Source organism: Schistocerca nitens, chromosome 6 (assembly GCF_023898315.1).
Source record: "Schistocerca nitens isolate TAMUIC-IGC-003100 chromosome 6, iqSchNite1.1, whole genome shotgun sequence".
Classification (NCBI taxonomy): Eukaryota; Metazoa; Arthropoda; class Insecta; order Orthoptera; family Acrididae; genus Schistocerca; species Schistocerca nitens.
Window position 1 is genome coordinate 455,209,224 of NC_064619.1, and position 27,175 is coordinate 455,236,398.

Below are 27,175 nucleotides of genomic sequence, written 5' to 3' on the forward strand. Positions count from 1 at the left end.
TTTCCATAATATTGTCCTCAAGTACATCGCCCTTATATAGACCCTCTATATACTCCTTCCACCTTTCTGCTTTCCCTTCTTTGCTTAGGACTGGGTTTCCATCTGAGCTCTTGATATTCATACAAGTGGTTCTCTTTTCTCTGAAGGTCTCTTTAATTTTCCTGTAGGCAGTATCTATCTTACCCCTAGTGAGGTAAGCCTCTACATCCTTCATTTGTCCTCTAGCAATCCCTGCTTAGCCATTTTGCACTTCCTATCGATCTCAGTTTTGAGACGTTTGTATTCCTTTTTGCCTGCTTCATTTACTGCATTTTATATTTTCTCCTTTCATAAATTAAATTCAATATTTCTTCTGTTACCCAAGGATTTCTACTAGCCCTCGTCTTTTTACCTACTTGATCCTCTGCTGCCTTCACTATTTCATCCCTCAAAGTTACCCATTCTTCTTCTACTCTATTTTTTTCCCCGATTCCTGTCAATTGTTCCCGTATGCTCTCCCTGAAACTCTGTACAACATCTGGTTTAGTCAGTTTATCCAGGTCCCATCTCCTTAAATTCCCACCTTTTTGCAGTTTCTTCAGTTTTAATCTACAGTTCATAACCAATAGATTGTGGTCAGAGTCCACATCTGCCCCTGGAAATGTCTTACAGTTTAAAACCTGGTTCCTAAATCTCTGTCTTACCATTATATAATCTATCTGAAACCTGCCAGTATCTCCAGGCTACTTCCATGTATACAACCTTCTTTCATGACCGTTCAACCAAGTGTTAGCTATAATTAAGTTGTGCTCTGTGCAAAATTCTACCAGGCAGCTTCCTCTTTCATTTCTTATTCCCAATCCATATTCACCTACTACGTTTCCTTCTCTCCATTTTCCTACTGTCGAATTCCAGTCACCCATAACTATTAAATATTCATCTCCCTTCACTATCTGAATAATTTCTTTTATTTCATCATACATTTCTTCAATTTCTTCGTCATCTGCAGAGCTAGTAGGCATATAAACTTGTACTACTGTAGTAGGCGTGGGCTTCGTGTCTATCTTGGCCACAATAATGCGTTCACTATGCTGTTTGTAGTAGCTTACCCGCACTCCTATTTTTTATTCATTATTAACTACTAAACTAGATAGTTTTCATTAATTTCCCAGTGTAGCATTTCGTGCAGATGACATGTGCTAGGTAAACTATTAAAACAATAATGAATTTGTTGCTGTGTAATGATTTTCACAGTGATAATGAGTTCAATAATCACTGTATTCTCCTTGTGAAAAATCACCTTACAGTCACTTGACTAATTTTGCCAGGGCTGCAACACTTAACCACTGAAACATGATGGCTGTCAATAATTCTCTTCCAGAAAGAGAGAGTGCATACGTCACGACAACAGCTAGGAAACAAAAATATAACAGTACAAATCAGTGTCACTGTAAAATGTAAACTTTCACAGCCGGAATTGTTACAATTAATAAAATATTCCAGGCTATTATGCCCTTTCACCATGCCATAATAACACAAAATATTTTATTAATTGTGAAATCGGTCTCCACAAGAGATAATATATTATTTACAATTTATTAGTGGGGAGTATGGTAGTAACTAAGCATCTTACTTTTGGCGCTGTTCCTTATGTCTCATCTGCAGGGTACGAGCAAGTTTCTCTAGGTTCTTGCTGTAATCTAGTTCCACTTCAGCACGACGCCTGAAGTAATCCTTTAGCTCTTCAACCAGGGACACCTGAGACTCCAACCGGCAGTCCAGACAGCGCAGCTGTTCTGACAGCTGGGCTCTAATATCTGAAAGCAGAAGTAGAGTCTTTCTTCAGTGATATGAAAGAGAGAGAGAGAGAGAGAGAGAGAGAGAGAGAGAGAGAGAGAGAGAGAAGCAAATAAAGACTTTATAAATATAGGAATGCTACTGTATCCTGACTGCATATTTCATGTGCTGGCTGACTGACATCTATATCACATCAAGTAGCAATGGAAAGAAATGTGATCAGAAAAAGAGGAATTAAAAATTTGCACGAAGAACTAGTCTGTTGTTGAGAAAAATTCATTTTCACAGGCAGTCCATAACAAGAGTTCATAAATGAGCACATAGTGCCTTTATTAATAGTGATAATAATGGTAAACAAAATGTAGCTATCTGACACAATTTTTACTTTTTGTTTTGCAGTTTTCAGTGCTGGTTTCACATCTGGAAAACATTTTGTACTATCAAGTCATGTTTTGGTGACATATAAAAATTATTTTTTATGGAACACCATTCATCAGAAATGTTCTTAACATTTTTGGTTATTTTACATGACAAGTAGTAAAATATCTTGGCACCCTGGCTTGAACTCCAATGAAACGGTCTTTTGCATACTTGCATGTATCAAAGTATTTTAAAGTTTAATTACCATCAACTAGGGTCTTGTATGTCAAGTGCTAGTATAAACATTGCCTGTGCACACACAAATGGTTGATGTCGCACATCTAAAGGACAGCAGGTAATTGAAACCAACTGTTTGCATATAATGAATCAGTACATTTCAGCAGTGTTGAAAACCAGTATCTTCAAAAAAAATTTTAACCAATGTAATAAGCTCACAGAAGTGTTGCAGGGGTATAAAGCAGCTACTGGGATGAAGGGCTTACAAGTACATTGGTAACAAAACAGGGCCTAAAAATTATTTGACCACTGTAAGTAATAATTACAATGATGTACTAGTCAGTGATCTCAACAAGGTGAAATGTACTGAGGCTGTGTAAAATATATCCCCACATAATGTCTCCACGAACCCTAACATTTTGAAATGCTCTAGAAATCCACAAATATTTATCTTCAACGATTGATGTTCAGAAAGAGATCAATGACCGCATAAAACTGCAATACAGACAAAACTTTTTAAATGAGAGAATGGTTTCTAGCAGTCATAGTGGTCGGAAAAGTTTTTGGGAAATGAAACCAAAGGAGACTGTGAAAGAAAGTAGTGAGTATCTATTAGAAGCACTAACGTGCCAAAATTATGAAGAAATGGAAAGGATGGCAAAAGACAGGGGAGAATGGTTGCAGAAACAGCCTTGATGAAGATTAAGAAAATGAATACAGTGGTGGAGGAGGAGATGGTGGTGGTGGTTGTTCACCAATGGTCAAATTCCACAATAGTGTGGATGCCATTTACAAGTGTCATCTGATCTTCATGCTCGATAAATGAATCTTGTCCATCTCCAGCACTGTGAGTGAAGGCATTACCAATTGGGCGATTTGGTTCCCTGCTGAAAAATGTAAGAGTTTTGTGCTTCTTGTACCATTGCAGCCTTTCTTTACATTCCTCTGGTTTACTAAATACTTGGTAATACTAGCTACACTATAAAAATTTTGTTTGTGCATTGCACAATAATGCTTTTCACTCACTATGTTCACTTGAAGTAACAGGACAAACAGTGGGTAAATGTAGAGTCCTGAAATTAGTGATATCTCCATATAAGGAGTGCTGCACTTCACTCCACTCACAACACAGGGGAAGACTCATTTCACCACATAACGCGCACCAGAATATCTTCTAGTTCCATTGCAGCTGACTAAGAGTTTATTAATAACACCACACGAGGTTACCACTTTAATGTAATTTCAAAACATTTAGCTGAAATAAAGAAAAGGTGTTTAGAAACGTTTGAAGGTAAATAATATGTATGCTAGCACCGTGATTAAAAATCACTCCCATTACTGGAAGTCATTTGAATCAATATAGTACGCTACATGGGCAAGTCAAGGACGAGTTTATGACACTACACTGACTAGTTCAAGATCACAATTATTTTCAGTTTAATGGTGTGGTCTACATGCAGTTTGACTGTCTTGCCATTGACTCATCACTGGTGCGTATGATTGGCAACATGTTTGTTAACCGCATATAATACCAATTTTTTACATCCAGTCCTAACCACAAATGTAAAGACCTACAGATTATTAAATATATAGCCTATATTAATGTGTATTTGACAAAAGTGGTGATTTGTTAGACTGGCAAATGCAACAGAAGGAATACAGTGGCATTACTCACAGAATTATGCTTACACATACAGTTAAGAATAAAGTTTGAGAAGTATTATGAAGTCCCACACTTGAGGACTACCTCCAAGAAGGTAAGCACACGGTTAAGAAAATCTGGTATTACACCAAGTAGGCATCCAATTTTAATTACTGGAAACCTATAATAGAAAGCCATACATGCAGTCAGGTAGGTGTATACACAACTGAATGAAAGTATTGTCACTGTCTGTACATTGGCCAAATAGGACACACATTCACTGTCTGATTTAAAGAACAGTAGGATTTAGACACTAGGATTAGCCTTAACTAAACATTTTAAGGCTCAATAGCATTTGATACCAACATACAGGAAATGTTAGCATTCTCCACCCACAGCCTAAAGGTTGCGTATTTGACTTGTTACAAGAGACTGAAATGCTGTATAATTTGAACTATAACCAATAGCCCACATTAAATGAACAATCTACACTTAAATACTTGTTTGTGTCATATAATTATGAGTTCCTCAAATGCTAATGTTACATCTCCAGGTCTAATTTTTCAAGCTTCCATGATTGTGTTCTACCATTATTTCTGCCTGTGTGTAGTATTTTATGTTTATCATTTAGTACTTCTATTTACTTTTAAGCCAGTCACAATGTACATGCCTCAGTTGGGGCCAAGTACTTAAGAGTTTTCTTTTACTACATGACGGTTTCTACATGCTGCGCGCGCGCGCGCGCACACACACACACACACACACACACACACACACACACACACACACACACACACACACACATTATTCTGGTATTCCACGTCCATGTTTAACATGTAAGCACACCCTTACATAAATCTTTATGGCTCTGTCGCTGGGTGTAGTTTTCTTTAGTTATTCACATCACATCATGATGGCCATGCTATAAACAATAATCCACATGGTTTATATATTTGCGCACTATATACAACTACACTTCTCACATTGTTTCCCTTTTGCTATTGCTATTTGTATAAGGTATCGCTTCTTTGTTTATGATTTAAATAATGCATATTACACACTTCCCCTTTCTTCATTGTTATTTTTATCTTGTCTCTCTCACATTTACATTCAGGCACAGTATGATTTTTACATCTTATCTATAAAGATTATATATACATATTATGTATCTTTAGTAAGTATATGAGTCTTTTACCTGCAATTTTTAATGCGTTTATTTTCCTGCCCATGTCTTTTAAATGGACCGATCGATCAGTCCTTTTTTCACATCACTTCTTTGTATCGGTCATATGGCACTTTGCCTTCTCGGTCCCTCACTACTGAACACAATGTGATTTTAAGTCTCTTACACATGACAGGGCGTGAGTTTGACTTTACATAATGACCACCCCAACTGCTATGCTTTTAAGTTTTTTTTTTTTGTTTTTTTTTTAATTTTACTGAGTATGACATCTTTATACGGATTATGTTATTTTTTATAATTCTTTTCATGAACTTTATTTATAACTAGCACTCCCCTCTTGCCTTGACAGTTGTTAGCATCCAAGTTTGTAGCTCTAATGCTCTGAAGGCCAGTTGTGCACTTAAATCCTCATTACAACTGAAGCAGGGGTTACGAGTAAAATTCAATTACAGCTAACATCTTTTTTAATTTTTATCAAAACTGAGAGCAGGAGAATTACAACGTACAAAAAGAAACTGAAAAATTGCATTTTCAGAACTAAACTGATGCAGTTACAGCAACTTGAAGAAAGAAAAGATTGTCTGCAACAGATCATCTTACGGGGCAGTAAATTATATGGCGACGATGGTCACGCTAACGAACCATATATATTATCAACTATCAGTGGTCTTGCAACGTGTGCAGTGGACTAGGAAGCCGAATCAACCTCATGTTTCAGACAGTAAAAATATGAGCCACTTGGTAAGACGCATATGGAGGCGGTGGAAGCAAAGGAGTCCATCAATTGCAAGCACAAAATGGAGTCTGGAAATAACACAGGGACTAACAAAGACCTCCCCTTCACAAAATTGCTGGACCCATGTTCCATGAAGACAACTTGCAACGTGTCTGTCTCCATGCACAATTTAACCCGACACACATGTAAATCTTCGTTGGAAGACAGTAAGGAATGCAGGAGGATTTAGTGAACATTTCCACTTGGTGTAATGAAAGGTGTATAAATGCAATGTAATGCTTATAATAAACAGAAAGAACCATACGGCACCACATGATATAATTGACCAGGAGAAGCAGATAGAATAGTTAAGGAATGGACAAGGAACTCAGAAAGCAAAAATGATCATATACACAGGTCAATCTTCTTATTTTCTTAAGACGCTTTTTTGTTACATTTTTGCTTCATTTCTGTCCTTTTGTTTTCATATTTCAAGATTAAATCTACAAGTATTTTTTCTTTTCATATATTGTCTTCTGAAGGATAAATGAAATGTTCAAAATATCTAGGATTAGTTCATGATGTAGCATCATGGATTGTCTTACTTGTTTCCACATTCTAGATGTCTGCTGGAACTGCCAAAATCTTCCTTGAACACACTGCAAAGCCTGTCAATGTTCTTAAGAGCTCTTTAATGCACCATATCCTTTAAATTTTCCCGAAACTATACATTTAATGGATTGAGATCAGGACATCAGACAGGCCAAGATGTTGCTGGCACACGACCTATCCTTTTACTCATATTTAGTAATTGAACTTTCCTCAACAGAGTTTGCCTCCACAAGGCATTCATGAATTCTTTGGAAGGTCCTACTAATGGCTAAATGTGTATCAGGAACTCAATCAACACAGAAATGTCTGGATTCAGGAGCATTGCAATTTACAGATTCATACATCAGGTCAATGTCTGCCTTGTGCGAGTTGAATAAATTTTAGCCAGAAATGTACAGTACACAGTACAGTACACAATAAGACAGCTGGTCGAGTAGGCATCATGCCCGTGACTCAAAGTCACAAAACACACCGCTCTCCAGCTGAGGTCACGAACACACGCTTGTTCAGTGGCATCCCTCTCAGAAATAACCAATTCCATTCCTCTAGGGAAAATAATGTCCAGAACACACTGAACACAGTCTAAAAAGAACTGTAGAGCAGAGTCGAATCCAGGGACTGAGCTCAGAAATTTTGCATCACCGTACTGTCTCCAAACTCTCTAAACGAAGCTGTTTCCTTAATCTAGAATACTACCAATTACAATGGCGAGAAAATTTTCGAATGGTTAAGACTGAAAGCTACATTGAAAAGTATTAGCACCACATTAACTAAGATAAACATAAGAAGGCTTCAACACTTAATGTTTCACAAAACAAGCAACATACGAAAAAAAAAGAGAATGTAGAATCATGCAGGAAACAAAGCAAATGTAACTAAGAAACTAAAAAAATTGACCATATGTATACATAAACTTGGTTGCTTCTTTTTAAGCCCTTCACCCATTCTCAAGAGTTTTCCAAAATATTATTCAACACCCAGCAAATAGCATGAACATGAAAACTCAGTATTAAGATCAGGGAATGAAAGACAGAATTATTGGAAGTGTTCCCAGAAAGCGAAGTGTGCCTGTAAAGGTGATCTCCTACAAGACGATAGTGTGGCCAGTTCTCGGGTTGTTATAGTACACACGACTTCATCAGGTATCTAACGAAATCAGAGACGTGCTGCTAAGATATGTAGCTCATATGAAAGTTGACAGAAATCCTCAGGAACTTTAATAAGGATCTTTGGAATATATGTCACGTTTATTCTTATGAAACCCTGTTGGGCAAATTCAGAGGACCGGTGTTCAAGGAAGACTGTGTGACCATTCTGCCACCATCAACAATGACCACGAGAACAAAGTGAGAGGGATTCATGAACATAATAACATGAGAGAGACTGTATTGCATTGCACAGGAAGTTTCAGAAGATTCATCCGATAGACTATACATTCTACACGAATGAAGATTGAAACTGGGATGGATTTTAAACTTACTCATCAAAATTAAAAGTTGCAAATGACTGGTTCATGTCGTTGCTGTAGTGGCCTCCTTGGTGCAGTTAGCTCACTCAGCTGTTTGTTCTTCCATCACCCAATGTATCTGGAGCTGAAATGGACATAGCACAGAGATAGAGAGAGAGAGAGAGAGAGAGAGAGAGAGAGAGAGAGAGAGAGAGAGAGAGAGAGAGAGAGAGAGAGAGAGAGGGGGGGGGGGGGGGATTTATGCATTCTCCACTTCAACATGTACAATTGAGTTACAGCGATTTGGCGTTATTTTATTTTTGTCAAGAGTGCAGCACACCACCACCTACAGCATGCACCACCTACAACCTGAAACATTCTACGATGACACCACATTGACTGTTCGTGTAATTGGAAATCCAAGAGTTGCTGCTGTGTGCTCGTTCGAGATGTAAAGTCCATTTAAAAGAGTGTCCAAAAGTGTGGCAGCTGAGAGTCACCCATTGCTCAAGTGCCTCGTGTGTTTTGCGTCAATGTGTGTTTCAAACCATACAGTATTCAATTACTATCAGCCCCTCACATGTCGATGATAACACGTGTAGGGTACTGTCGACTCATTCTAGGTATGGAGATGGACGGTCATGTGCGAGAGAGACTTTTCAGAAGATTCGCGAGTTTTGCGAGGTTTCCAAGAGTAGATTTACAGAATGTCAAAAATTTTATTCTTCAATGTGATGGAGCACCACCACACTGGCACCTGCATGTTAAGTTGTCTTAACCATGGACGGGGCATACGCATCTCGCATTGCACTACTGGCCTCCAACATTGCCAGATCTCGTGGAAATCTACTTGCTTTTGTGGAGGTTTCTGGAACACTCAGTGTGCTTCCCCTTCCAACAATTTCGCATGATCTGTGATGTTGCACAGCAACTTCTGTGAATACAGTAACTCCAAGCACGATTGCCAGTACGGACCAGGTTTCACTATTGTCTGTATGTTTGTTGTGCGTTCAGTGAAAGCAGAATGAAAATACTGATCCTATAATTATTACAAAAATCATCCCAACATTGCATGTGCATGCAGGTAGAAAGTGTACCAGTGTAAAATCTAGATTCTTTTGAAAATAAAAGCTTTGTAATCCTATGCGTAATTTAATATTTGGCCTCAGTTTCCACCTCCTGCAGAAGACAGTGTGTAGTGAAATCATACGACTCTTTCAGAAACATCCTGTCTTGTGAACAGATGGGGTAGTAAGATTTAAGATGACTAACGCAATCATAACAGAATTTAAAATATACATTTTTTCTAAATAATCTAGTAGAAGTCATACAGGTGGGTAAAATGCTGCATTCAGAGCTTTCTCGTAGAAACTGAGAGCTTTAGCAGTGTCTGAAGCCAATCTCTAAAATTCAGCAAACTATTCTGTCAATTTATGCCTATTTTTTGGGCGTGTACAGGGCCATACGGACAGTCGTTTTTCCTCATTCAAAACGAGATGCGAATACGACAGGAAATCGATCAAATTGGTACAATGTACCCGCCATCATGCTCTGTGAAGGTACTTCGCGCAAATATCAGGCAGCTCTCAAACTCAATGCGCGTGTGGTACGACGGAAATGACTGCCTCTGAAAGAGGTATTATCTTTTATCATCATGACACCTTCGTGAGATAGGAACAAAGGCAGAGTAATTGCTCTTCATTCCCTCAGCAGAGATTGGCTAAAACATCTCGACTTCTTATCCTTTCGAGTTCCCTTAGCATTTCTGTTACACCCGCGCTGGCTACATAGATGGGGTTTCTAAGAATTTGCATCAAACGTCTAGGGCGAGAATCCATACCATGGGGAATTGCTTTTGTTGAATGCAAAATGTTTTCCGTAGCTTCGTGCCGACGCCAGACATGTTTTGTAATCGCTTATGACCATGTTAGAAGGCAGTGCGTAAGCACTCTGAGGCGCCCTCATGTAATGTGTGTTGCCTCTAATGCCTAATCCAACCGTCTGCTCTACGTGAACGGGGTTAGGCCGAGCTTCTAAAAAAATCTTTCCCCGCTAGAGACGTTCATTCTTGAGGTTTTATTTTGAAAATTACTATCAAGTTACAGGGCTCGGTAGTAATCAGACGCAGAACACACCGTTTCTAGATTCTGCTAGTTCATCAGGTCATCCCACGTCCAGCGAATTCAATAAAAAAGACACCTAACGTCGCCGAAAAGTGTCTGCGTTCATTTTGTCTTTACCAGAAGTTGTTCCCCAGACGTCTGATGCAGACTGTGAAACACGATGTGATTTAACTCGCAACTAAACATCTCGAAAGTGAGGCGTTCTAATAAATAAAAAAAGTTCTAGGTTAAAAGTTATTAGTAAAGGGCTTATTTGTCTGTGATACAGCTGGTCACCTAACCACCCCTCCAGCGTGGGCAGGGTCAACTTTGCATTTTCACACGGGAACCCTCGTTTTTATTGTATATTCGGAAATACGTATGGTTTACTCAAACCGTTGTTTCCGTAAATGAAAACCTTTGTTTTCTAAAGGTTGATACTGAAGTTAAAACGTTAGTTGGGTGTTGCTAATGTGATTGTACATTACAACTAATATGGCTTGACACTGACATTTCTGGCAGATAAGCTACTTGTACGGTAACGTAGTTTTTCGTTCCCTACGGCGTTTATTGTGGTGAGTCGCCAAACCATCGGAATGCTTCATTTCGGTGGCCGCCCTCTAACTTTGCCATCAGGGTGACTGATTTCGGTGTGTGTTTCCATCCAACCGTCGTAACACACCCTGGCCGCTACGCGGCTGAAATCAAGTACCCCAATGGTAAGAGGCAAGGGGATTCACCAAAATAAAGCTTCCTGTGGTCGTTGTGCCTGGCTCACGCTAAACGTAGTTTCTAACCAAACACTGAAGCGGTTAACCATATTGTACTGTGTAATCAAATTTGCAACACAAAAGTATATTTCGAACATAAATATTAATCGTTAGACACAAATGTTTACGTTTAGTAAACGAAATCTAGAATCAAATGCGTTCGGTCATAATTGTGAAAACAGCCACACTTGATATTTGTCAAATACAGCGCCATCTACTACGAAAGGGAAACAATGGTTTGAGCAAATTTATTTTTTTTTTTTTTAAAAAAAGGGCCGTTTTCGAGATATTAGGTTGCCTCAAGTTAAAACATACATCCTATACCGATCTTTATTTCAAGAGCTCATTTTATTTCGAATCTCTTCGTTGTAATTTACCTACACATAAACAATATGACAGACACCAAGTGCTTACTTCTAACATTGTAATGTGACACTACCACATTCACTATTTACAATATTTCCGCAACTACGGAGGACTTTCCTTTAGTATACCAAGTGGAAGTACGTCTATTCCGGTCTGCTTTATTTATAACCAACAAGCGACAACACTGGAAGACAGCAACATCCTAGGTTAAATAATCACAGCGCTGTGGATCATATTTGATAAATAGTTTATGCATATTGGTAACACTATCGTACAAGCGAACATATGACGTCATTGGATTGCATCACCCTAAATTTCTTTGACGTTATCATATATAGTGTGCTATATTTGAGATTACACCAATGTCGGATAACGAAACAAACGTATTTTGAAGTAGGAATCCAATTGCGGGAAGCGAATATCGAAAGTGGTAAAAAAGTAACGTCTGTAGGACAATTCCGTACCGGGCTGCAGGTAGAATACAGTTTTGTACAAAGTATGCGCAGCAGCACTAGGAATGGGGACGCGGGTCCGCCTTTTACAGCGAAAAATCCCCGGTACTAATCTTGGACGCTGGCTGAGTGGACCCGAGGAACTGAAACGAAGAAAAATCCTCTACCCTACCAGGGATTAAACCCGGGACTCCCATGGCCTGAGTTTAGTGCTCTACTAGCTATACCAGCACGGCTACATAAGACAAGTGATAAGAGGTCCAAGTGAGCAACGCATGGGAGGCACGTATTTGTTGCAACTTTTATTGATGTGGTCTTGAGAGTAAAGACGGGTTTATGCAGTTCACGCTCTGCGTGTCACTGGTCCTATATTGGGAACCATTGGTCTAACGAGACGAAAAAAGGAGACAGCGTGCGAAACCCAACTCAAACTTTTCTGACACGATATATTGAAAGCCATGAATCAACGCACTCAGGGTGATGCAGTATTTCTTGATTTCCGAAAAACATTAAACTCAGTACCACACCTACGCTTATAGTCAAGTACGATCATAAGGGGTATCAAGTGAAATTTGTGACTGGACTCAAGACTTTTTGGTAGGGAGGACGCAGCATATTATCTTGGATAGAGAATCATCTCAGATGTTCAAAATGGTTCAAATGGCTCTGAGCACTATGAGACTTAAAATCCGAGGTCATCAGTCCCCTAGAACTTAGAACTACTTAAACCTAACTAACCTGAGGACATCACACACAACCACGCCCGAGGCAGGATTAGAACCTGCGACCGTAGCAGTCGCGCGGTTCCGGACTGAAGCGCCTAGCACCGCTCGGCCACCGAGGCCGGCCATCTCAGATGTAGAAGTAACTTTGCATGTGACTCAGGGAAGGGTGCTGACACCCTCACTGTCCATGTTTTATATTAATGACGTTGCGGATAATTTTAATAGCAACATCAGGCTTTTTGCAGATGGTGCAGTTATCTAAATTGAAGTACTGTACTGTCTGAAAGAAGCTGCATAAATATTCACTCAGATCTTGATATGGTTTCAAAGAGGTGTATATACTGGCAGCTTGCTTTGAATGTTGAGAAATGTAAAATAGTGCACTTCACAAAACGAAAAAAAGTGGGGTACTACGTGTATGATATTAGTGAGTCAAAGTTGAAATCTGCAAACTCACACAAATACTTTGGTGTAATGTTTAGTAAGAACATAAAGTGGAACAACTGCATAGGCTCAGTTGTTTGTACAGCAGGTAGCAGACTTAGGTTCATTGGTGGAACATTAGAGAAATGCAGTCACCCTACAAAGGACATCGCTTACAAATCACTCATGCGACCCACCCTCGAATATTGCTCAAGTATTATTTTATTTATTTATTCAATTAACAGTATAGGGTAACCCACCACCTTGAAACGTAAGATGGGTCGGAAGCTTCTAAACCTAATAGCAAAGACTTCTTATTCCAATCTTATTGGTACACAGTTGATAATGCTTTTTTTTAAAAAAAATAATAATATAAAGAACGCCATATACAAAAATTTCTGTAAGGTTACAGAGAATGGAACGCTTAACAATTGTTAGAGTGGTTCTATATAATTTGTTTCTGCCTAGTTGATAAGTATATAATTTATATAATGCGAATGTCAAAGATAAACTAAAAATGTAATACAATATGCGTGGTGAAGTAGGTTGCAATATGTAGAGGGAAGTGACATACTATATTTGGATATGTAATATATAGTTTAAGTGGCTTGTTGGTTGATAATAACCTATTTCTCCCTACATCAGGTGAGAAGGTCTAATGGTTTGAGTTTATATATGTTTATTGTGTTTGTGTGTATTGGCAGATTATTTGGAGTGTTGCATGTCAGGACACTACACGATATTCTGAAGTTGTTTGTTTGTCTTATCGCACGTAGTAGTCTCAAATTTTATGTGATACCTTAGATACTTATACATGGTATTATACAGATTAAATAATGACTGAACATTTGATACATAGAACACATGAATTTTAGCTTTACATAAAAAGTACACTTATGGTTATAAATTTGTTAGAAGAAATACAGTGCAGTTCATTGCTACTTGAATGCAGTATTTCTTAAATAAGTTAATATATTACATTTTTAGTTTTATACGTACTTGTAAAGAAAATACATTTTCTCTATAAAATTCATTGATCGTAGAGCTTTACATAAATAACAGAATGTACTTCCGTCTATGCATAATAACAAGAAGAATACATTACTGCTTGTGTGCAGTATACTTTAAACAATAAGCCATATGTTGTTGGTGAGGAGGAGCCTCGGAATAAATGTTCTTCGAGCCTTCTCCTCTCAAGCGACGTTACCTTACTAAGGGAGTCTTAGTATGTGGTGTCGGTGTTTTATGATTGTTACTGCCTGTTGTGTTGAGACTGTGTTGATCTCTCCCGAGTATTGTTCACTTAGTGTGTTGGGTCCATCCTCGGCTTCGGAATTTGTGGTCGTGCTTTGTTGTGTAGTTTGTGCTTGTCTACCCCTCTTTTACATAAGGGTTTTGGCGCTTTTATTCTTCATGCAGTGTGTTCGATACAATATCAGCTACACTATTTATTGGGTTCCAATCACCGGGATTACAGAATGAAGTTTCATATCGGGATTACGTCACTGTCTTACTGTATAGGTCTCACGGGTGCCAGCGTGTTGCATAGCAATGTTACATGTCCTGGTGTCCCAGTTTCTCCGCAAATGCATATTTCATCCTTAGTTACTCCGCGTACGGTCCATGGCCTGTCAGGAAATGGACCATCCCCTGGCTTGGGTCGACATGTTTCAGTCTCAATCTTTCGTGTACATCAGGAAAGAGAGTACTCGGCGACCCTTGTTGGATGCATCCCACTCTCTCTGCCACGTTTGAGTCCGCCAGTGTTTCATTTTTGTTTTATTTATAATATTTGTTTCCGTAATTTTCGGTGACTTTATCGAGCCTGTCCCTCTTAAGCCATCAAGCGCAGCTCTATAACGTATTGTTATGTCTATAGGGCAGTCCCCATCACAACTCAAAGTGCCCCTAGTGACGTGGTGTTGAAGGAGCTGCTACGCTGATCTCGTCTTGCAATAGTCTTGTTAGTCTGTATGTTCAGTGTGTGAGGCCAAGCACTTGTGGCGAAGCATGCGATGGATTCAAGTATCACAATCTGGTCGGTCCTTATCGTCTTAATAGGTAATTTGTACGGAGCTGTGTCGAGTCGTGTTAGTTTGTATATAACCTTTGATTCTTTGTCAATTATCAGTTTGATATGATAGTTGAAAGTCTGTTTTTCGTCAAAATGCAGTCCTATGTAACGTGTGGCTTGCTTCCTCTGTATGCTAGTATTGTCTAATTTTAGAATTGGGTTCCACTGTAGCGTCCCTCTGAGCAGCAAATACACAGTTTTCTTTAGTTTATTTTCTTTGCACCAATTGTTAATTTTCTAAAGCAGTTGCTTGCCTTTTTTCTCTAGTGCTGCTCTTGTGTTGGCTGACACTACTACGAATAGGTCAATCGCGTATGCCACCACACCCCTTACCCTATCGTCACCGTCCAGAGTGTTCAGCAAGGGCTCGAGTGCTATATCCCAAAATGTTGGTCCGCAGATCGAGCCCCGTGGACATCCCTTTGTTATTCTCTTGACAACCTTGCGTGTATTGCATGTACCAGCCCTCCACTACGCCAGTCTGTCTCTGCAGTAGTCGAGGTGGCTACTGTAGAGGGAAGCTGATAGCCTCATATCCCTTAACCTGGCGAAGAGGGACGGCCGCCACGGGTTACCAAAAGCCCCGGCTATGTCGATTAGTACGGCGGCCACGTATCTGTCGCCGATGCTGTTACTGTCAGTGCTCGGTTGACGGCGTCTTCTATTAATTTACCTTACCTGAAGCCGAACTGATGGGGCGTTAGACCGAGGTAGCGTCTGTGCGATTGCAAGCAGTCTCACAGGAGCCTTCCCTGTACCTTGGCGAGAGGTTAAGTGGGACCCATACCAAATACGACTAGTAGGGGATGTTGAATGTATACAGAGAAGGGCAGCAAGCATGGTTACAGGTTTGTCTGACGCGTGGGAAAGTGTCACTGAGATATTGAAAGAACTGAACTGGGAGATTCTTGACGATAGGTCTAAACTATCCCGAGAAAGTCTACTGACCAAGCTTCAAGAACCTGCTTTAAATGATGATTCTAGGAATATGCTACAAAAAGGGGATCATGAACATAAGATTCGAATAATTACAGAATGCACAAAGGATTTCAAACAATCATTCTTCCCGCGCTCCACGCGTGAATGGTAGGGGAGAAAACCATGGAACGATGGGACGTACCCTCTGCCACGCACTTCATGTTGGTTTGCGGAGTATAGATGTAGATCTAGACGAAAAGGGGCGGGGGGAGGGAGGGGGGGCAGCGCGACGCACCCTCTGTACACAGGCTGCACTTTGATGCGACGCGCAGCGCGCGGTATCTACTGCCGACAGCGGACTTCCGCCGCTGATAGCGTGCGGCTGCTAACATCGGCCGACAGCTAATCCTCTCTCTCGCTCAGTTCTCCTAAGCTTCTTCCTTTCTGTCAGCAACTTGTGAATTTCGAGCGGCACACGCACTGATCAGTTATCCGCAACAGCAGAATGACAGTCCCGACTGGAGAGGCCTTCCAGGGTGGTGGCTTCGCTCCATTATAAGATGTCCCCGAGATTTCCTGGGAGAACAGATGTAACGTCCAAAAATGTCACTCAGTCCTTTGAAATGGAGCTGTAGCCCCAGAGGCACTGGATTTAAACAGAAAAATAAACTATTATGAATGAGGATGGCGTAAAAATATCCCTAGAAGTCTTTATGTTACACTTACGGGCAGTCCACGAATGAATATCTTTCTTTCCTGATTCGTTGCGGCTAGTTCTCGGCCAACGCCGGGAGACACTGCTGTTAGAGACAGTAGTGGTCGCATCTAAAGTATCACTGCGCGATCAACTTAATTTCTTCCGACGAAGCACGAGTCCTCACTTTCACGGCCGTTTACGCATACAATACTGCTCTGGAATGGCCACATTTTGCACATACAGAACCAGAACCGAATTACCGTGTGGGGACGTTATCAAGAGCCGCTGTCATGGGTGCTGCTGCGATTGACAGGCTCCTGTCACTTCAAATAGTTATCTTTTGTCTTTTAGACAAACTCTAAGCACGTTTTTTTTTCTTTTTTTCTTTTTTTCAAGAAACAGGCGCGACCCCACTTTTCCATTAGCCACCTTCTAAATCCCTGGAGCCGGCCGTCTCCAACAAATGCGTTCACAGCCGTGGGACAGACTTACAGCGAACAGCTTATTCTTTCAGAGTCTGATGAAACGAAGCATTCGCAAGTGTGTCTGTCACTGTACTGAGATTTTACTACGTTAAACGCATATTTCAGGAATTAAAATCCGGCATTTAGAGGGAGGTCCATTGATAGTGACTGGGCCAAATACGTCACGAAATAACCATCAAACGAAAAAACTACAAAGAACGAAACTCGTCTAGCTTGAAGGGGGAAACCAGATGACGCTATGGTTGGCCCGCTAGATGGCGCTGCCATAGGTAAAACGGATATCAACTACGTTTTCTTAAATAGGAAACCACATTTTTATTACATATTCGTGTAGTACGTAAAAAAAAGAATGTTTTAGTTGGATCACTTTTATCGCTTTGTTATAGATGGCGTTATAATAGTCACAAACGTTTAAGTACGTGGTATCACGTAACATTTCGCCAGTGCGGACGGTATTTGCTTCATGATACATTACCCGTGTTAAAATTGACCGTTTACCAAAAGCAGAAAAGGTCGATATCGTGTTGATGTATGGTTATTGTGATCAAAATGCCCCACGGGCGTGTGCTATGTATGCTGCTCGGTATCCTGGACAACATCAACTAAGTGTCCGGACCGTTTGCCGGATAGTTACGTTATTTAAGGAAACAGGAAGTGTTCAGCCACAAGTGAAAAGTCAACCACGACCTGCAACAAATGAGGATGCCCAAGTAGGTGTTTTAGCTGCTGTCGCGGCTAATCCGCACATCAGTAGCAGACAAATTACGCGAGAATCGGGAATCTCAAAAACGTCTGTGTTGAGAATGCTACATCAACATCGATTGCACTCGTGCCATATTTCATGCATCAGGAATTGCATGGCGACGACTTCGACAGTTCTGCCACTGGGCACAAGAGAAATTACTGGACGATGACAGATCTTTTGCACGCGTTTTATTTAACGACGAAACGTCGTTCACCAACAGCGGTAACGTAAACCGGCATAATATGCACTATTGGGCAACGGGAAATCCACGATGGCTGCGACAAGTGGAACATCAGCGACCTTGGCGGGTTAATGTATGGTGCGGCATTATGGGAGGAAGGATAATTGGCCCCCATTTTATCGATGGCAATCTAAATGGTGCAATGTATGCTGATTTCCTACGGAATGTTCTACCGATGTTACTACAAGATGTTTCACTGCATGACAGAATGGCGATGTACTTCCAACATGGTGAATGTCCGGCACATAGCTCGCGTGCGGTTAAAGCGGTATTGAATAGCATATTTCATGACAGGTGGACTGGTCGTCGAAGCACCATACCATGGCCCGCACGTTCACCGGATATGGCGTCCCCGGATTTCTTTCTGTGGGGAAAGTTGAAGGATATTTGCTATCATGATCCACCGACAACGCCTGACAACATACGTCAATGCATGTGCGAACATTACGGAAGGCGAACTATTCGCTGTTGAGAGGAATGTCGTTACACGTATTGCCAAATGCACATTTATTGCATTAATGTGGCATTTACAAATAATCACGATGTAACAGCATGCGTTCTCAGAAATGATAAGTTCACAAAGGTACGTGTATCACATTGGAACAACCGAAATAAAATGTTCAAACGTACCTACGTTCTGTATTTTAATTTAGAAACCTACCTGTTACCAACTGTTCGTCTAAAAATGTGAGCCATATGTTTGTGACTATTACAGCGCCATCCATCACAAAGAGAAAAAAGTGGTCCAACTAAAATATTCATATTTCTTAACGTACTACACGAATATGTAATAAAAAATGGGGGTTCCTATTTTTAAAAAAAACGCATTTGATATCCGTTTGGCCTATGGCAGCGCTATCTAGCGGGCCAACCATAGCGCCATCTGGTTTCCCCTTCAGGCTAGACAAGTTTCGTTCTTTGTAGTTTTTTCGTTTGACGCTTATTTCGTGAGATATTTGGCCCCGTCATGATCAATGGACCACCCTGTATTAAGCTATTTCAGAGAACAATTTGAATGTGCCCATTATTTATCTTCGGACTCATAGGAGACATAGCTAAGAAAGGTTCATTTACGAAAATAAGTTTCTGAAATAAGAGCTGAAATAAGAGATTTGACAAGTCACAGGTCGAAAGAAAGTACATATTTTAAATGCTCGAAATAAAATACAAGCTTTGAAAATCGCAGTAGGGCTAGACAATCCATAGTACATTAAACCCCCTCCTCAACCAATTCAGGGAACAATATGGTCGACACAGCAAAGGTTTAACAGATGTCCCATTCTCATCTACAAACGTTAAACCCTTACGCCAGTAATAAAAGCATATCTACATCACATTCCGCAAGCCACCTAAAGGTGTGTGGCGGAGGATATTTTTTGTACCACTAACTGAACCCTCCAACCCTGTCCCACTCGCGAATAGCGCGTAGGAAGACTGATTGTCGGTAAGTCTCTGCACTGAATCTGATGTGTCTAATTTTTTCGCCGTGGTCGTTACGCGAGACGTATCTGGGGGAAGTAATATGTTGTCCGACTCTTCCCGGAAAGTGCTTTCTCGAAATTTCAATAGTAAATCTCTCCGTGGTGCATATCATCAGATTCAGCTTGTTAAAGAAACGACAGTAAGTGTGCAAGTTATAATACAGGAAAGACTGAAGGAAGATATGAGTCACGTCCCGTCAACGTAGATGACATAAGAGCTGGAGCACTTGATTAGTAGATATGGCAAGGCCGGGAAACGAAATCGATCACGCCTTTCTTTGAGAAACCAAATCCACGGAAAATCTAAATCAGGATGCCGCAACGAGTCGTCAAGCCACAGTCGTGCCACAAACGATTACACTGCCTCCACCAATGCGCCACCTCCTCCTGCTTTTCTTCCCTTATCCCTACGTTAAACCAAATGCATACCCACGTCCCGAAGCTATCTTGAGACAGTCGTGTAAAAAACGATGGATCGATTCTCTCCACGGGAGTGAGCGTCGCCCACCACGTATTGCGCGGGTCGAGTTTTAGCGACACGGAGTATTTCCGACGGCGCCGAAGTGCACGCTGTGCAGGGGAACTCACAGTTTCTCGAAGGGGGGAGGGAGTTGGACGCGTGGGTCGCTGCTATTCTCGGAGCGAATTGACTCCAGCGCCGTTCAAAATTGCCGTTCTTGCTCCATGTCGGTGAGCAAGCATATAACGCACGCTTCAAGTGCCGAGACCAGTGCGAAATGTGCGTTCCGTTAATTTTCACCGCCTCCCTCCTCCTCTCTTCCGATGATTACCAAATTAACAATTCCTCGTATCAGCAACCTATCCTCTCTTTCAGTTAATACACTGGCGCATATATATCGTATGTTGAGTTGGCCAATGTGAACTGTTTCGAACTGGACGTCTAAGGTGTTTCATTACTCGCTATAGGAACTGGCAGACGTGCATTTAATGTATTGTGCAGCAGGATGGTGTGACTGGGAGGCCGAACGAATGGACAGAGTAAAACGTCGCAATAGGCGTCCGAATGCGACATTTATTGTCTTTGATAGAAACTTACCCGAAGCTCTTACCAGAGGCTGGGCCACTCAAGCCAGATATACCTCAACAAACAATATGTTGCAAGGTAGAATCTAACGCGTACCTTACTGGGTGGAAGGGAGAAAATTCAGTAATAAGCACCAGTCATATTGGCCGTGAAATGCACACTTCTAAAGTGGTACTGGAGCAACAGTTACACCCCTACGTCGAATAATGTGCGCAAACAAATCCGGCTAACTAATTCTGAATGCAAAGTTCCGCTCTCTCGGCGGATTATCCAGTGCAATGTGGCAGTGCTGTATTTCCTATTATACACACTATGTCATCAAAAGTACCCGGACACCACCAAAAACATATTTGGTACATTGTGCTGCCACCTACCGCCAGGTACACCATATCGGTGACCTCAGTAGTCACTAATCGTGAGAGAGCCGAACGGTGCGCTCTGCGGAACTCACGGACTTCGAACGCGGTCAGGTGATGGGTGTCACTTGTGTCATATGTCTGTACGCGAAATTTCCACACTCCTAAACATCCCTAGGTCAACTGTTTCATATGTGATAGTGAAGTCTAAACGTGAAGGAACACGTACAGCACAAAAGCGTACAGGCCAACCTCGTCTGTTGGCTGACGAGAGACCGCCGATAGGTAATGTTTAATAGGCGGACAACTATCCAGACCATCACACAGGAATTCCAAACTGTATCAGTATCCATTGTACTATGACAGTTAAACGGAGGTGAGAAAACTTGGATTTCATGATGGAGCGGCTGGACATAAGCCACACATCACGCCGGTAAATGTCAAACGACGCCTCGCTTGGTGTAAGGGGCGTAAACATTGGACGATTGAACAGTAGAAAAACGTTGTGTAGAGTGACGAATCACGGTACACAATGTGACGATCCGGTGGCAGGGTGTGGGTATGGCGAATGCCCAGTTAACGTCATCTGCCAGTGTGTAGGGCCAAGAGTAAAATTCGGAGGCGGTGGTGTTAAGGTGCAGTCGTGTTTTGCATGGAAGGGCTTGCACGCCTTGTTTTGCGTGGCACTATCACAGCACAGCGCTAAATTGATGTTAAGTCCCTTCTTGCTTCCCACTGTTGAAGAGCAATTCGGGGATGGCGATTACATCTTTCAACACGATCGAGCACCTGTTCATAATGCGCGGCCTGCTGCGGAGTGGTTACACGACAATAACGTCCCTGCAATGGACTGGCCTACACATAGTCCAGACCGGAATCCTATAGAACACCTTTGGGATGTTTTGGAACGCCGATTTCTTGCCAGGCCTCACCGACCGACATCGATACCTCTCCTCAGTGCAGCACTCCGTGAAGATTGGACTGCCAGTCCCCAAGAAACCTTCCAGCACCTGATTGAAGGTATGCCTGCTAGAGTGGAAACTGTGATCAAGGCTAAGGTTGGGCCAACACCATACTGCATTCCAGTATTACCGATGGAGGGCGCCACGAACTTGTAAATTATTTTCAGCCAGTTGTTCGGATACTTTTGATCACATAGTGTATTCTCTCAACCACAGTGTCTTCAGCTACTAAACAGCAATGTCTGGCGCGATAAAAACCCCTTACGCCACGCTCCTCTCAGGTCACTAGTAACGCGTGGGCTGTAATAGCAGTAGATCGACTTATCTGCTATTATCCTATTTGAGATACGCTGTTACAGTTACTTAAGTCCGTACCTTCTGATCTCCACAACACGATGATGATCCACACGACAGTGCACCATCCCACTTTGACATTGTTGTCCATCTGAACACCATACACCACCACCGTTAAATATAAATGGAAAACGTTTAGGCGAAGCAATTATGGAAAATAAGCATATGCGAGAGACAGTCAAATGAAAACCGAACACCCGCCACAATGGGACCCTGAGATGGCTCCATTTAAAAGCAATCACTGGAAGTGTTAAGGCACTTATCCACTGGGAAACGAGACGTTCAATTCCCGTTTCGTAGAACGCGATCGGCTGCAGCCACTTCCTCCTCTGACAAAGTGGCGACCACGCCCGTCGTTCTGCAGATCGCCAAAGATGTAAAAATGTTGCAGTTTTTCCCAACCAAACCGCTGAAACAAAGTTCGTGTGGTGGCACCACGTATCATGACGACCTCTTCGTTCGACTGCAAGGACTCTCTGGTCCTCAGTTCCTCGAGCACAGAACCACAATCAATGCGCACCGCTACGAAAACACTTTGCAGAAAATGTGACGCGCCATAACGTCAAAACGCCCAGGAATGCTGTTGGGACGGAACCATGCCGTTGCACAAAAACGTCTGATCTCACACGGTCAATCGGACGAAGGCTACACTTCAGCAATTTGGTTGGGAAACACTGCAACATCCTGCGTACAGCCTGGACCATTCACCGTGTGATTTTCTGATTTGGCGCCCTGAAGAATGGCATTCATGGACGTCGATTTCAGGCTGAAGAGGAAGTTCAAGAGTGGGTGCGGCTGTGGATCTGTCAGCGGCCAACCGCGTTTTACCAAACAGGAACTGATCCTACCGTCTCCCTGTGGGATGTCTAAACACGTGTGGCGATTACTTTGGAAGGGAACCATTCCATGGTACCTTTGTGGTGGGTATTTGGTTTTCATTTGAATATACATACAGAGGGGTCCAAAAAAATTGTATCCACTGTTTAAAAGTGCGTAACTTGCAAACTAATTGAAGGAGTTCTCATTTTTGGTGAAAGTGTAGCTTAAAGTCCAACTTAAAGATATCACTGTAGGTGATCGAAATGGTCACACAAACGATGCCGCCGAACTGCTGAACGAACTACTGACTGCAACGTGTTCAGTTGGATATTTGCACATGAATGTACGATGGATTCTCGAAGTTCATCCAATGTGCATGGCTTTGTCGATAAACGACGTCCTTTAGTGTTACCCACAGGTAAAAGTCCAGAGGAGTTAGGTTTGAGGAACGTGGTGGATACTCCACAGCACCTCTACGGCCTATCCATCTTCCTGGTAGATATTCGTCGAGATACGCCCTAACACGATTTAGGTAGTGGGCTGGGGCACCATATTGTTAAAGTAAACTCTTCCGTCTCCATACAAGTCTCAGATGGCAGGTAAAATGGATGTCTGAAGCTTCTGAAAGTACACCTCACCGGTAACTGTGCCGTCAAAGAAGAATGGTAATCGTGGGATGTAGGACTTCCACTTTGCTGTCTTCAAAATTCGCCGAGCACATGAGCGACTCACTCCATTTTCACGGGCACACTGTCTCACAGACTTCTGTGGTGAGCGAGTGAATTGTTGTAACACACGACGGGAGTTAGCTGGACTTGTTACTGTTACATATCGTCCAGGCCGTTTGTCTGTGTACATCTTTAACACAGCCTTCGGCTTCAAATTTGTCTCGAATTCGATGAATCGTTAAACGTGTTGGTGGCTCTGTTTGATACTCATTTCGCCATTGCCATTGAACCTCATTAATGTTTTCGTACTTAAAATACCACTTCAAAACTGACTTCCTTTCATCGAAGTTAAGGCTTGCGCCAGCCATGTTTACTCGAGTAACTAGATGCAACTAAGAACAAAACACTGACTCTCTGGCGACTGTCATCTGAAAAAAAAAAAAAAAAAACAACGCAATACAACGCTTGTGTGGCGATTGCAGGAACTACAAACTATTACACTACCAAAGATGAGACAACTCCGTCAATTAGTTTGCCAGTTATGGACTTTTAAACAGTGGATACTTTTTTTTTTTTTTTACACCTCATATGTACTACCCACTAGAAACAACTGACAAGAATAGAAAACGGGAAGTAAAGTCATACAGCTTTGTTGGCTGCTGGGATCCCAAGTTCTAGGTTCAGCCGCTTAGTCTAGGAGAGTTCTGCATGCATCTATGGAAAGTGGCTGAAGGCAAACCCACGGGTACGTCACAAGATGGACGTTCACGTCTCACTACAGAATGTAAAAGTCTAGGGCTTTCCCACTCTGTAATCAGGATGGGTGGAGATCTGTGGCTGATTTAACATGCACAAGTATTTCAGGTCACATAGTACAATGCGCATACGCTGCCATCCAGGTGAACAGCTGATCGAAACACGCAGCGCGCCCCGGACAGAGGCCTGTGAGAGCAGTATTACGCAACAGGGGACTTTTATCTAGGCTTCCATGGGACCCGTGGTAATTGAACTGAAGCGCGTGAAGGCGATATCTTCCACCGGGATAACAATCGATGTCACAAGACCACAATCGCGCTACAGAGATTTGAGGAGCATGACAAACTCACGTGAAGAATTTAGCCACCAAATTCGCCTGATCTGAAAAAGACTGAACACATATAGGACGCAACCCTGCGCCAGATGAACGCCCATAGACCAGAAGTCTGTAATTTACGGGTATTGCGTAACTGACGCGTAGACATTTGATGCCACATAGCAACGGAAACCTACCGAGGATTTGACCAATCCACGCCACGCAGTATCGGCGTTGTACATTGTTCCCAACGTGGACCAACACGCTAGTACGACAGTGCTCATAATGCTTTGGCTGATCACTGTATGTCTCCAGATCGATTTAACGTTTGTCAGCTAGCGGGATCGGTTGCTCCTGTCTCCAATACACAAATGAGAACGTGGCACTATTAGCTCCCACTCTGTTGCCACCTCCGCTGCGCGAAGCATTTTGCCTGTCAAGTTTTCAGCAAAACAGTTTTCCCGGGGCGAAAATTTTACTTATTTCAAGAAAAAGACCTAACTGTGATTCTAATTTAAATTAATAACGAAGTTTCTAAATGCATAGAGACAGTATAGAGATACGTACCACATGTGAATTTCGCAGAAAATTTACGCGATGTTTGTAGGATACTGAGTTGAAACTTCATACTTAATTCAAGTTAAATACTGTAAAATCAATTAGTTCAATAGTTTTCCAGATATGACGTGATGCATTCGAAGCTGTTTCAACAAAAAATTAGTGTGTCGCTGGTACAAGTTAAAATTAATAACAGATTTTTTACCTGCTTACAGAATAAAGAGATCAATACGTCAGTTTAGGATTCTTTACGTGATCTGTAGGGGAGTCACAGACGTTAAAGAAATTTTGTATCGCAGAGGAGACCGGAGCGCTGTGGCGACTGCTGCAGACTGTACACGCCACAGCTATGGAACTTAAATGTCAGACGCCACCTAATTTCAACTCAGACTACAGGGTCGGCGCATGACAGTAACAAGACTGTTACTGAGTACTAACAAGCAGGTTATGACAACATTGTCCTCTCACCCATCAGTTTTCCATCGGCGACAGATGCGAAAGCCCGTTTGCATGCAAATTAGGTAGCCCGAGACAAACAGAAGAGCACAGCTGATACGGACCGACGACAAAGGCGTAACAAAGCGAGTAAAGCAGGGCGCGACACAAAGCAGCAGATGCGGGTGGGCCGTAAGTGACCGCGCATCTAACGCTCCGAGGGCCACCGGCTCAATCAGGTGACAAAGGACCGGGCCAAACACCACTTACCTATTTGCTACGCACCACGCGAGCCACTGCTGCAACCGCCCGGGCACACCACGCTGGCATGTCAAAGAACAGGGAACACGTACAGGGCGAATTCTCGCTTTACAGCGGAGTGACCCTCAGTTCCTCGTAGATTAAAACTGTGTGCCGAACCGAGACTCGAACCTGGGACCCTTGCCTTTGCCAACCAATTGCTCTACCGACTGAGCTGTCCGAGCACGCATCACGACCCACCCTCAAATGATGACTGGTTATATTAGGCTTTTGTTGGCTGAAAAACAAAACGCGTTTTAACGGAAGACACTTTTTGGGTCTTTAATGTAATAAGGATTACACTATAACCTGTATTTATTGGTTTTGTTCATACGGAACCAGTTTCGGTGATACAGTATGTCACCTTCGGGCTCCTGAATGCATAAAAAAAATTTGTAATAGTGTACAAAATGTACCATCAGGACATCTACAATTCACATTAAAAAGAATGATATCACATCAACTACATTAGACTGACCAAATTACTTACGGGCACGTGACCAGTACGGTGTTAAGACAATGTTTGCTGTATCCAGGGGCCTGAAGACAGCGTATTGTATTCTCAAAACCAGTTGCGTATAAATAGAATCAATAAATACAGTAACTGTTTTCTCCTTACTATATGTAAGACACAATAACTGCCTTTGTCCCAATATTCTCTTAAAGACTGATGTATGGAGGCTTTCTAGGTTGCCATGCCGTAAATCTGTTGTTATGGCCACGTAGAAACAATATGGCAGCCGCATCTATAGTAGCCTACTTAGGAAATTCCAAGAAACCAGATTTCAGTGCAGGAACCATGAAGATTGTGGGAATCGCACGACGTTATCCGGAGACAAACCCGAGAAGTGTACATGTTACACAGTTTCACAGACGTCGTTCTTAGGTGTTCAATCATCAGGTTGTTCAGCAGCAATTCGCCATACATTTCTGTCTTCGGCCTTCCTCTTGAGAGCGGTGTAGGGTTGCTAGTATCGTCCATGACCTGGTTGATGTATTCTAGGCTGGGTCTGTCCTTGAATAATACTTTTACCGATATCGCCATGTCTCAGATGGCTGGCTGATCCGTATGTCCCGTCTGCGTTCGATTACCTTCAGGAGACAAGGCTTCTCTTCCTCCACTCTGTGGAGCACCTATTAGTTTGATATCTTGTC

The 27,175-nt window shown here is 42.0% G+C and overlaps 1 protein-coding gene across 2 annotated transcripts in view; it reads right to left on the reverse strand.

Moving 5' to 3' along the window:
* The window catches only part of LOC126263211 (SLIT-ROBO Rho GTPase-activating protein 1-like), a 497,324-nt gene that overhangs the window by 94,153 nt on the left and 375,996 nt on the right, over positions 1 to 27,175 (reverse strand). For both annotated transcript variants that reach the window (XM_049960278.1, XM_049960279.1), the window contains exon 2: positions 1,613 to 1,796. In XM_049960278.1, coding sequence (XP_049816235.1) covers positions 1,613 to 1,796 — 184 coding nt within the window. The remainder of the gene's footprint in view (positions 1 to 1,612; positions 1,797 to 27,175) is intronic.